Source organism: Salvia miltiorrhiza, chromosome 2, assembly GCF_028751815.1.
Source record: "Salvia miltiorrhiza cultivar Shanhuang (shh) chromosome 2, IMPLAD_Smil_shh, whole genome shotgun sequence".
NCBI classification, from domain to species: domain Eukaryota; kingdom Viridiplantae; phylum Streptophyta; class Magnoliopsida; order Lamiales; family Lamiaceae; genus Salvia; species Salvia miltiorrhiza.
In genome coordinates, this window is record NC_080388.1 from 24820519 (window position 1) to 24833327 (window position 12809).

A 12809-nucleotide genomic window follows, 5' to 3' on the forward strand; every position below is an offset into this window, starting at 1 on the left:
GTGTAGATTTACATGGTGCGTGTGCATGGCTATTTATAGATTACATGTGGAGGGCAAAATAGTAAATTCGTTGCGAGAACATGCGCCTCGCGTGGTCGAGGGCATAAGAGTAAATTTGCCCTTCAGGCGGGAGATTTCTCCGCTCTTTTGGTGATCTCTCTGGCGAAAACTATTTCTCTGGTGAAGGTCATCCCTCTGGTGAGAACCATTTCTCTGGTGAGAATGGCTTCTCTGACGGAAGCGACTTCTCTGGTGAAGACCATTCCTCTGACGAGGCCCGTTTCTCTGTCCAAGACCATTCCTTCTGCTCTGCACATATTACTCTTCATCAGCTACTTCCCCCTCTAGTCTGACTAGTTCGCTCTGGGGCAGAGTAATCTAGTCAGAGTGTCCACCCGCGTGACTGACGTCATCTGCATTAAATGCCCGTCCCTTCACTGTATACTTTTCCGCTTTTCGAGGTTACTTTTTAACCCTTGCGTCTCTTCGTCTCTCCGTAGGAATCCTTGACCATTGATTATTTCCCCAGTGCCACGTGTCGTTCATCCCGCTAGTTGGTAGATGCCCGCGTACGTTATACTTAGGCAGTTCAAATTTTATTTCCCACTATTCATCTTCTTCGCTTTTCTCTCTTGAACCCTTCGACTGCTATCCCGATTTCCGGAGATCCCTGTCTTCTACTCCAACGTGCGCTCCGTGACCTTACTTGACCTAGGTAAATTACGTATCCCTCTCCTGGTGTTCTTGTGTAGCGTAGACTAGTTTTATTGTAAGTTTGTTGGTGCTCTGATTGAGCGTGCTAGCCCTAGAATTTTTTGAATTTTTCCGGTCATGGCCTCTACCTCCGGCGCCCAACCTGCCTTCTCCCCCTCTCCTTCTCCCTCTCCCTCTCCTCAGGCTACTCCGCCTTCTTCTCCTCCTCCCCAGGACCCTTCGACTGCCCCTCTTTCTGCCGACCCCGCCACTCCCCGGGATTCTTCGGCTGCTTCTGAATCTCCTCCCCATACCCCCAAGACTCCCAAAACTATTCCCGCATCCCAGTTAGGTTTTGCGGAGATGGAACGGATGTTCGAGAAGTGTAGACGTCCGGATGGCTTAACCTTTGAGCCTTATTCCAAGGCCTCCGAGCCTTTCACCAAACTGCGCATGAATAAAATCCCCCTTTTCCGAGCCCAGGTAGAAGCTGGTTTGAGGCTCCCCCCCTGCTCTCCTAGTGGATGTCTGCAATTATTTCCATATTCCTTTTTTCCAAGTAGCCCCCTCCGCTCTTCGGAGGTTATTTGCTTTCCATATTCTTTGTACAGCCCACGGTGTCCAAGATACCACCAAGCTTTTTCTTCAAACTCAGTCCCTTAGGTGGCAAGGCCATCCTTTATATAGTTTTGCCGCCCGCAAAACCTACCCCACCACTTTCCTGAACTCCCTCAACTCCCACGACAAGGGCTTCGTGTCCTTTTACTGTTTTGTGAAAACCAACCGGGGCTCCTGGTGTCAATATAATGCTCAAGAGCTGCTATGGCACGAGTCTCGGACCACATATAAGCCTACTTCTCTGGGAAAACCCAGCGATTTGACTTAGGGGTAATAGGTTCCCTTAATACCATGAATAGGGAGGACCCTCTTCCCTGTAAGGAGCTAGCTGAGAATAATCCGGCCTTAGCTGCCACCGGTTTATTTCCCCTGTATCCCCGCGAATCTATAGGTAAAATTAAATGTTAGTAGATATGCGTAAATTACTATTACCTTAGTTCTGTTGATAAAGCTGTGTTTGTTCGCAGGAATGTCGTGGAGGTCAAAGTGCCGAGCCACGCTCCTATCTGATCGTCCCTCTGGTGATGAGGGGCAGGGCTCTGGGCAGCCCGCGGGCTCCGGGATAGACACCTCCCAGATGGTGATTGATGCCCCTGAGGAGGTTACTCCCGCGCAGCGCTTCCCTCCGGGCAAGGGGAAGAACATGGAGGTCTTGTCCCTGTTCAGCCCCGACAGCTAGGGGACTGGTGGCTCTGGCTCTGGCGGAGCTGACAGAGGGTCCGCCATTCCTGTGGTGGACGTTGAGGATGACGTTTTGATATCCGCCTTGGTCCGGGACATCCCGACTCCCGCTTCCTGTCAAGTCCAACAGAAGAGGAAGGCCGTTGTGCAGGCCCTTGCGGAGAAAAGACGCAAGAAGGCTCCGAACAAGGCCAGCAAGTTCGTGGACCCAGAGGGTGGGTCAGCAGGTGAAGCGGAGGCTGCTTCCGTGGATGCTGAGGGGGGTGAGGTTTCGGCCCTGCCCGCGGGGGAATTGGAGGCTTCTGGTTCCAGGCCAATCTCGTCCCTGAAGGGGCGAGACTTCGTCCACACCCTGCTTTCCCATATCCATTCTAAGGATATGGAAACCACAAGCAAGTTGAAGCGGGCGACGCTGGCTAACCAGCTCAGCCAGTTGGCTCTTCAGGTATCCTGCATTTTTACCTTGTTTAAATGATTTTATTACTAACCTTTCGATTTCTCTGCTCTGATGTTTTTCCCTTCGTTTCTCTACAGCTGGAGTCCCTGGTGGGTGAGGCTATCCAGTGTATCGATGACTACAATGCACTGGAGAAGGACCTGGAGAAAGAGAAGGAGCGGACGGCGAGCCACGAAGAGGAGGTCGCGGGCATGGTGGAGCAGTACAACAAGGCCGAAGCAGATGTGGCTGAGCTGAAGGCAAAACTTACTCAGGCCGAGGTGGAGAAGGCCTCTCTGGCCTCTAAACTGGAGAGGGCCAAGAAAGAGGGGTATGACAACATCGTCCGATTCTGGATGAGGTACCTGGAGGAGCACCGGGAATCCAGGCGCAACTGGAAGACGGCTTGCGAGGGTGCCTAGAATCGGGGCTACGTGATGGGGGCCCGGGACCAGCGCCTGGGATTTTTCCTGTCACCCCAGGGCCAGCAGTTCCTAGGCATGATGCTAGAAGGCACCCTGGCGGCCTTCCAGAAGACCCCCGATTATCTAGAGGGGTTCGCCCAAATCTTCGCCCACGTGATTAAACAGACAGCGCTGAAGACGGCGGAGATGGTGGGTGCAACAGCGGAACAGGCCGCTGCCCTGGATATGGAGGCCTTGATGAACAACATCAAGGATGAGGATCTGAACAGCCTGCTGGGCATCGCCGCGGATTCCCCTGAGAAGCCAGGGTGATGGTATCCGGTCTTGGAGAAGGCCCTTTCCCAATTCGCCTTTGGGGTCTGCTCTGAACCAGCGCCCACTGCCCCTGCGTACTGGCCTTCCTACTGCGCTTCCCTGGCGAAATTTGTGAATCAACTGAGGGGCCAGGCTGGTGTTGGTCCTCTGGGATTTTCGCAGTTCGGCGTGGAGCCCCCTCTGCCCTCTGGCTTTAAGGCCTCCGACTTCGAAGACCGTGCGTCCTCCTCTGCAGCCGTTGATCAGCTTTACGCCCTGTATAAAGATAAAACAGCATATACCCAAGAGGCGTTAAAGTTGATTGACGTGGAGGCTCGTCTCCCTGCGGTGACGGATTCAGGCACTTTGCCTGTATTCGAAGAAGGGGGTCCCTCTGGTGAGGCCTCTGATGCCGTTGCTCCTGTTGATGTGCCTCCTCCTACCGCTGCTACTCCTGAGTCTGCTGTCCATGCTCCTCCCTCCTGACTGCCCTGCTATCTTCTCCCTTGCTTTATCCAAATTTTTGTAATTTCGGATTTGTAAACACTTGGTGCTATTTTGATCTCAATGTACAGTCCTGCCGCCTTGGCATTATTAATGAAATTTCTTCATGACTCTTTTCTCCCTTTAATTTCTGTGTTGGTTGTGCATTCAATCATCCTTCGTATTGTTTTATTGTTTGTTGTGGTTGACATGAGCTTGCATTCCGGAACCTCGAGATGTGACCAATGTTTTTTGTCGGGTAGAGTAGAATTTTTATTTTTTGTTGAAGTATTTATGATTCCTCTGGTCAGCTTCCCTCGAAGCAGCTTCTCTGGTTATTCTCCCTGTTTGACTTCTCGGAATGATTCTTCTGGATGGTCCCTCCAAATGATTTCCCCGACTCCTCCCTCGTGGATTTCTCTGACTCCTTCTTCGGGGATTTCTCTGACTTTTCCTTCAGGGATTTCTCTGACTTCTCCTTCAAGGATTTCTTTGACTCCTCTTTCAAGGATTTATTTGAATCTTCGCTTCCAGCTATTCCTTTGCTGCTTCCACTTGGGTTATTCTTCTGCCACATTCCTCTGCTGCTTCCCTTTGAGCCATCCCTCTGCTGCTTCCCTCCTTGCCGACTGGAACACTCTGCGCGGAGCATGGAAGACCCGGAGGGTGCGACCAACTTTCGCGGCTTACGATTAAAAGAACACCCTGAACGGAGCATGGAGGACCCGGGGGGTACAACCAACTTTCGTGGCTTACGGTTAAACAGTAACCCTCTGCGCGGAGCATGGCAAACCCGGGGGGTGCAACCAACTTTCGCGGCTTACGATTCAACAGTAACCCTCTGCGCGGAGCATGGAAGACCCGGGGGGTGCAACCAACTTTCGCGGCTTACGATTCAACAGTAACCCTCTGCGCGGAGCATGGAAGACTCAACAGTAACCCTCTGCGCGGAGCATGGAAGACCCGGGGGGTGCAACCAACTTTCGCGGCTTACGATTCAACAGTAACCCTCTGCGCGGAGCATGGAAGACCCGGGGGGTGCAACCAACTTTCACGGGTTACGATTCAACAGTAACCCTCTGCGCGGAGCATGGAAGACCCGGGGGGTGCAACCAACTTTCGCGGCTTACGATTAAAGTGATTTCTCTGATCCACCTTTGATGTTTGCTTTTCCCTTGACTTGCTAAGTAGCAATTTTGAATTTGTTTTTGAATTTGTTTTTCCCTTTTTCCCTTAGCTTGCTTAGCAGCAATTGGTGAATTTGTGAATTGTGGGTATATACCCTACTCCCCCCTCTGGTGACATGTGCAATGCTCTGCATGAACATGTTAAGTAAAATATGCAACTTGGAAAGCAATAAATTAAAGTAAATGAGCCAACGTCAGGGAATTCCCTAGAACCACGTATCCGATTTTATTGATATCATGGCCCCGAACCTCGTTAAAACCCCTGTGGGAAAAAGAGTATTCGGTCTACAATTTGTTCTGTCATCAATAACATTATACATAGAACTTTTTCAAGGTGTTGATATTCCATGGTCTGGGGAGAGCTCTGCCGTCTAGATCCGACAAAGTGTACGCTCCGCCGCCCAGAACCTCGGTGATGATGAAGGGACCCTCCCAATTGGGTTCGAATTTGCCCACTGGCTTCAATGCATCGGCCCTCTTGAGGACTAAATGGCCCTTAGCTAGCTTCCTTGCTCTGACCCTTTTGTCGTATCCCGCCTTGATGATGCTTTTATATTTCGCCGCTCTGACTTGGGCTTCATCCCTCTGTGCTTCCACCAGGTCGAGCTATGTTCTGCGGAGTTCCGAGTTTTGCTCTGTGTTGTAAGTTGTAATGCGATATGACTCCAATCTGGCCTCTGAACCTGGTCTTCGTTTCTTTTGGCTATAAACTGATCTAAGTTACCCTGACGCACCAGAAACTCCAATTGGTGTTTGAGATGTCCGCAGTGCTTGGTGTAATCAGGGCTGGCCCTGACATTCCGGGGGCCCTGGGCGAAAAGGAAAAAAGGGGCCCCTATAATATTAACTATAAAATGCAATAAACTAGGAAACAATGATGAAATAATTAATAATTTCTTCAAGATCAAGCTTTTCTAATACCTCATGTTCAATGCACAAAATCGCTAATCCATTCAACATTTCTTGAGACATAGTAGAACGTAAATATAAGAAATTTACGAAGGGCTCCTTTTTGAGTTTTAATCACCTCATCAATTCTTTTTCTTTTATTTCTTTTTTGACTACCCGATGCATATTTTCTAGGCAACATAATTCACACAATAAATTTCTATATGCAAAGCAACAATAACAATTAACAATTTCAGACAACTCCAAACAATTTTATGCACAACAATTTCAAAATCAAATTAAGCAATTAAACTAAAACTTGGAACAACACACCTATAATTAAATTATGCCCTTCTGCCGTGGAAGTTAGAACTGCCGCCCGCAGGAGCACCGGCGAGCACCGCCGCCGCACAGGTCGAACAGTGCAGCGAGCGTTCTGCCTTTGCGCCTCTGCCTCACAGGAACTGAACAGCGCAGCGAGCCAGCGGCAACAATCGAACAGCCGTCTGACAGAGAGAATTGAGAGCGGACAGCGGAGAGATGGAGAGTGATGACGACGCCGGAGAGAATTGTGAATTGAGAGCCGAGAGAGAGCAGAGAGAGAGAGTGCAGCGTGAGAGTCACTGAGAGAGCGTATTTCTTTTTCCTACCGTTAGACTTAGTATTTACTAACTTAGTGAAATAAAAAAAAATCTAGTTGGTGGGCTGCACACTTTTTCCTACCGTTAGTAACTTAGCACAATATTTTTTTTTTCTAATTGCTAGGCTGCACAGCTGCACTGTTATGGGCTTAGTAAATTTTTTTTTACTAGGGTATTAATACTTGGGCCCAATATTTTGGGGCCCCCAAAAATTGGGGGCCCAGGGCAATTGCTCCACTAAAAACACAGCAGGGCCGGCCCTGGGTGTAATGCCCATAAGCATTATGGTATTCACACAATTTATTATTGGGGCCCTGTTGTGGCTGCCCATCCCGATAAGTGCCGGGTGTCCGAAAAAACAGCTGATTTTTGATTAGATGAAATATCTCCTCCGGAGATTTGTTCAAGGGGGTATATTCGTCAAAACGATTGACTTCATTCACAGTGCGCTGCTGACGGGGTGGTCCCTCTGCCTGGGGAGGAGGTACCCTCGGGGGCAACCCTCTGAAAGGAGCCCGATCCTGGTTTCTGTTGTACCGCTCTGGTGCATCCTTGGACTTCTTAGCCTTGTGTATGTCATTTTCTGCCTTCCTTGCCATCCTGGCGTCTTCCAACTGTAAGTACCCTGGCAGCCTAGCCATGATATCATCAAAGTCCCTTGCCGGTCTGATTTGTAACTCATCGAAGAAGAGTCCCGGTTTTAATCCTCTGACATAGGCACAATTTTTAATCTGTGACTCTGCCTCCGGTACCTCCAGAGCAGCGAGGTTGAACCTGGCAGTATATTCCCGTAGTGTTTTGTTTTGATCTTGCTTTATGTCCATCAAAGAAAGAGCTGACTTCCCGACCCTCCGCGAGCTTGCACACTGCCTTAAAAAATACGTCTGTAGATCCTCAAACGAGTGAATAGAATTTGGGGCGAGCGTCCCAAACCACAACTGGGCAGGTCCAGTTAACGTGGTGGAGAATATTCGGGACTTGATGCCCTCAGTGTACATGTGGAGAGTGACCAATCCTTCGAAGCGGTTAAGGTGTGCCTCCAGGTCGGTGGTACCATCATAATCCAGAGAAATGGGTTTATAATTCCTTGGTAGAGTATCCGCCAGGATGTCAGCGGAGAAATGGCTTTTGCTGGTGGTGAGAACCCTCGATGTTTTGGCCCGCTTATCATCCTTATTCCTCCCATGCTCCCTTCTGTCCCTCGGTGAGTCGTGAACATGACGTTTGTGGACCCTGTGGTCCTGCTTCCCAGAGGAATACTCATGCTCCCGTCCCTCTGACCTTCTTGTCTGCTGTGATTTCTCTGACCGGTGCGACCCCTCTGACCGGTATGACTTCTCTGCCCTGTGAGATCTCTCTGACCTCTGCAGCCTCTCGTCCCTCTGAGATTTCTTCCTCAGCGAGTCCTCCAAGTCCTTGAGTTGGTTCCTCAGTTGTGACACTTGATTTTTGTGCCTCGCGTTCTCCCTTAGCCTCTTCTCCCCGAACATGGGAGTGACGGAACGACTGTCGGACTCGTCGACCCCCTCCTTCCTGACGATGCTATTGAGCCTGACTCGGCTCCCCTCGGGCCTTCTCTCCGGTTCCCTCTCAGCAGGGACCTTTTGTGTCTCCTTAGGCAGCATAGCCTGCTTGTTGGCAAGCGGATCGTTCACCTCCAGAGCAGCGGGAGGCGGGGCTTCGATGCCCTGTGGGTTGATCATACTCGTTGGGGGAGTTGCAGCGGGAACAGTGGACAACAGGGGAGTCCCCATCGCCTGGCGCACAGCAGCGTAGTTGAGCAGAGCCATCATTTGCTCTGCCAACACAAAGTTTATCGGTCCACCACCAGATGTGGGGGCCAAGCCTTGCAAGTCTGATCCCGGGGTTACCAGAGCAGGTCTCTGGGTGGTAACATTTCGACCCGTCAGCGGCGTAGCAGAAACGATGTGGAAACCCGGCGATGTGGTGAAAATGGTGCTAGCTTGCAGTCCGTTAAACAGTGAGGTGGAAACCTCAGTGATGTGAGCAGCGGAGCTAAGGACGGCGTTGTCAAACTCCTTCTCAAGAGTGCGGTGAGCATCCGAAGAACCCATAGTACCTACATATAGAAAATGTGAGAAAACATTTTAAGTAAAAAATGGATCGGACTGTCCGCTACCGGAGAAATACGAAATGTGGAATGTCCCGAACACTGGCACGAAGGCCATTAAAAGATCCCATGAGAAACACCCCTGTGCACTAGGAAATAAACCCAGGACACGGTTTAAAACGTAAGCAGAAATAACGATGGAGATTTCCCATAGATTCGGAGTCAAACTCGTGAGAGAGAACGTATTACCCGGTAAAATAACCGTGAAAACCCAAAAAACACAAAAACAGAGCACCAATCAACAGATCGTTAGCGAAATAAGTTAGATTCGTAAGAAAAACATAAATTATGCGAGAAAACATTATAACCACACACAATTATGATGATTACGTAAAATAATCACAAATTAATGCCCGATCCTCAGTGCCCACCGCCTTCCCGACATGCATATGCAAGGAAAGTTGTAAAAAATCACAAATCTCAAAGGTTCATAGGTAGATCCGCATGAAAAACGTGAATATCGATCCGGATTTGCTTGGGTATTCGAATTATCGGCTCAATTGGGGCCTGCGCACGCAAATTCGATCGTAATTACGGATCTGCATGCGCAGGTGGTCGAAACTCACGCCTTAGCCCAGAATTCCCACAGACGGCGCCAGTTGGTGAATTATAATTAGATGGATATAGATTTTATCGGTGAATTATTGTAGATTATGAATTATACCTAGTGTTGTTTGGAAAAGTGAGAGAAATGCTAAGTTGTTGAGAGCAAAGATAAAGCTGCAGTCGTATTGCGAGTGAAGATAGCGTAGATTTACATGGTGCGTGTGCATGGCTATTTATAGATTACATGTGGAGGGCAAAATAGTAAATTCGTTGCGAGAACATGCGCCTCGCGTGGTCGAGGGCATAAGAGTAAATTTGCCCTTCAGGCGGGAGATTTCTCCGCTCTTTTGGTGATCTCTCTGGCGAAAACCATTTCTCTGGCGAAGGCCATCCCTCTGGTGAGAACCATTTCACTGGTGAGAGAGCTTCTCTGACGGAAGCGACTTCTCTGGTGAAGACCATTCCTCTGACGAGGCCCGTTTCTCTGACCAAGACCATTCCTTCTGCTCTGCACATATTACTCCTCATCATATTAATATTTAGTGTTGTTTTCTTGTAAAATTATTTTTTTATGAACGAAGGGAGTAAAAAATTAATTTAAATTAAATTAAATTGAAATAGAATATAACGCGACGAAAGGGGGAAATAAAGAGTTAAAAATAGAATACAAAATTTGGTACAAATATACTTAACATAGTCGGCCGGCCCAAAGCCATCACAGTCTTCTGAAGATGGTAAAAATCATTCCAACCGCACACTAGTAATCAATTTTGTGGGGGATATGCATATGCTTGCTTATAAGAATATACTTTTGTGCATGTCTGGACTAAATTCATTTTCGCAAATAAGTTTAATTTTATTATTTCTTAGAAGAAAAAAGAAGAAGGACGTAAATGAGTAATTTAACGTAACTGTCAATTGAATTCAGTGGCATTTCTAATCTTACGTGTCACGTCTTAAATGCAAATCTATTCTTTCGGTTATCTATATATTATATAAAAGAGCAGTATAACGACTACTTTTTCCCAGCAAAATTTCTCTCTCCTCAATTTTTTTTTTTTATTTTGATTCTTTTATAAAAATCGTCAACTTTGATTAATAAAAAGATATTCAACATGGATGTTAAATTAAAGATAATGAAAAGATCTTTAATTTGATATAAAAATTATAAAAAATAAATTTAAAACGAATAAGTTATTATCAATTAAAGTTACAATTTTTTTTCTCTCTCATCTTTTATCTCTCCTTTCTCTTTTATAATTTATTTTAATTATCAATAAAAATCAATTAATTGGTAATTGAAAATACAAAATTGAAAATTTATATATTTTCAAATTCGTGTTTTTTATTGAAATTATATCGTGGATAATTTAAATTTTTTATTTAGATTTATATTTATATTTAAATTATAGTATATATTTAATATGCATATTTATTTATTTAAAATATCGTTCAGTTTCGATATTGATCGTGCATCGCAAGAGTGGGCGTGTGCTAGTTAATAATAATGGATAACGTGATCTTTATCTTAATTTATAATCACAAACACGCATTATAAATTTTTCTTAAAATTTGTGTCTCTCTTCCCTACAAAAATATTTCATGATATATTCGTTTGAGAATGTAATTTAGGATATATATTGCTGTGATTTATAATACTTTTTTAGATATAATTATTTCATTGATCCTATTATTGTTGGCCTATTTTTTTTGAACATGAGTATTTAAAAGAATAAGATTATAGTGTAAAAATATATAAATCTATGTGAGACCATATTATTTGTAGTTTAAATCACTATTAAAAATAGAAATAGACCAATAATAATGGGATGGGGGAATATATGAAATTATAAACATTAAATATATATTATAATAATGAATTAAAAAGTTAGTACAAACAAGATATACTCAAACCAATAATGAACTAATTTAGGCTGAATCGCATCGATTATTAAATATCAAGCAGTACGAAAAAAAGGTGTGTTAAATATTAGTATATTAATAGAATGATAATTAAGACAGGCATGAATTGCTCTTTGTGACAGTTTGGAAAATTAAGCAGAGATCTCAAAACGCGGGTTTCCCACTGCCTGTTTTTAAAACTAACGCGTCCCTTTAAAACTTGTAGTATTACTCTTTCGCTCGCACACACACACGTACACGTATACTATAAATAATCATCGCAGCTGCAACCCTAAAATCAAAATCAATCCCCCATTCGAAAAATGGAGCTCTTGGAGAAGGCGAAGAACTACGTGACCGAGAAATTGACGAACGTGGCGGTGCCGGAGGCGACGATCGCGGACGTGGATCTGAAAGGCTTCGGCCTCGATGGAATCACACTGCTCGCCAAGGTCACCGTCTCCAACCCGTACGGCGTCCCGATCCCGATCGGCGAGATCGCGTACGCCGTGAAGAGCAACGAGAGGGTGATCGCGTCCGGCACCATCCCCGACCCCGGATCTCTCAAGGCCAGCGACAGCACCCACCTTGAGGTCACCGTGAAGGTGCCGCACAGCGCCGCCATCAGCTTGGTCCGCGACATCGGCGGCGATTGGGACATCGATTATACCCTGGCGCTAGGGCTCATCATCGATCTCCCCGTGGTCGGGAATATCACGATTCCGATTTCGTATCAGGGGGAGATGAAGCTGCCCTCCATTTCTGACTTTTTCAGTGGGACATCGGGTGAGGCTAACGAGAATGTTGAGGTCAAATAGATGGATATGTTTTCTGTTTGCTATCACGGAAACAATCAATTCTCTCCACTTTTCTTTGCATGGATAAGGCCGGGAAGAATGTAATAAACCACTATTTCGATTCTCGCTGTTGTCTTTTTGGCTTTATTTTGTTCCTATCCAACTTTTTATTATTAGTATTATTTATATATAATAAATATTTGCCGACTTCTCTTATGTGGTTTGACTTATGTATTGCGTCTCGATCGGATCTTTGAGGCCTATTTATTTAGCTTTTACTTCATTTGACCCCACTGTAATAAAAATGTCTATAAACATCCCCCGTGACGAAAACATATTTTTTAAATGTTTCTTGACATCAAAACACATTACATGTATCAAAAAAGTGGATAATTTTTCTCTCTTAATTCTTAATTAGTAGTATTAGATTCATGTGATGGTACTTTTTTTAATAAAAGATTAATGGGAATTTATTGAGTGTACATTTATCAATATAATATATTAAAGATGTTTAATATGAGTGATAAAATAATTCAATTTAATCAAATTTTTAATTTGCATGATTTGCTTATATTGGATACCTTCACTAAGATTTTAATAATCCAATAAAGTATCCCGAAATTAAGTGGATCACCCTCCAAACTAAATTCAATCTTATCTCTCATCCATCAAAGAAAACATCTCATTTTAGAGTACTGCTAAACACATATAATATGTGCGCACATAATGCCTTTGAAAAATTTATTACCTAATTTAAGTTATTGTTATTACTAAATTAGCCTTAATTCATATTGGAAAATTTCTAAAGATTTTTTTCTCTTTTATTACTGCAACAATTTTGGAAACAAAATATTGATATGGCCACTAATCAAGATCCTACCAACTTAGATATGCTCACTTTATTTTAGAAAAGATATGAACGATTTTATTGAATTTTGTTAATTAAAATACTTCATTAATCATGCATAATCCGATTAACTGATAATTCTATTAAAGAATAAAAATTCGTGAATAAGTTAATCTACGATTTATTATTTATATATAACCTTTAAAAATGTCTCAATATTACTCTAAAAAAATTCGTGAA

General features: G+C 44.8%; 1 protein-coding gene across 1 annotated transcript; it reads left to right on the forward strand.

Annotated features, from left to right (window-relative positions):
* The first annotated feature begins 10994 nt into the window (after positions 1-10994).
* Positions 10995-11938, forward strand: LOC131007813 (desiccation protectant protein Lea14 homolog). Its single transcript, XM_057934729.1, has one exon. The coding sequence runs from the start codon at positions 11249-11251 to the stop codon at positions 11741-11743; it is 495 nt and encodes a 164-aa protein (XP_057790712.1). The 5' UTR covers positions 10995-11248; the 3' UTR covers positions 11744-11938.
* Positions 11939-12809: the final 871 nt, after the last annotated feature.

Excerpts from the sequence above, each read along its gene's own strand:
- LOC131007813 (XM_057934729.1), top strand. The coding sequence starts at position 11,249 with ATGGAGCTCTTGGAGAAGGCGAAGAACTACGTGACCGAGAAATTGACG.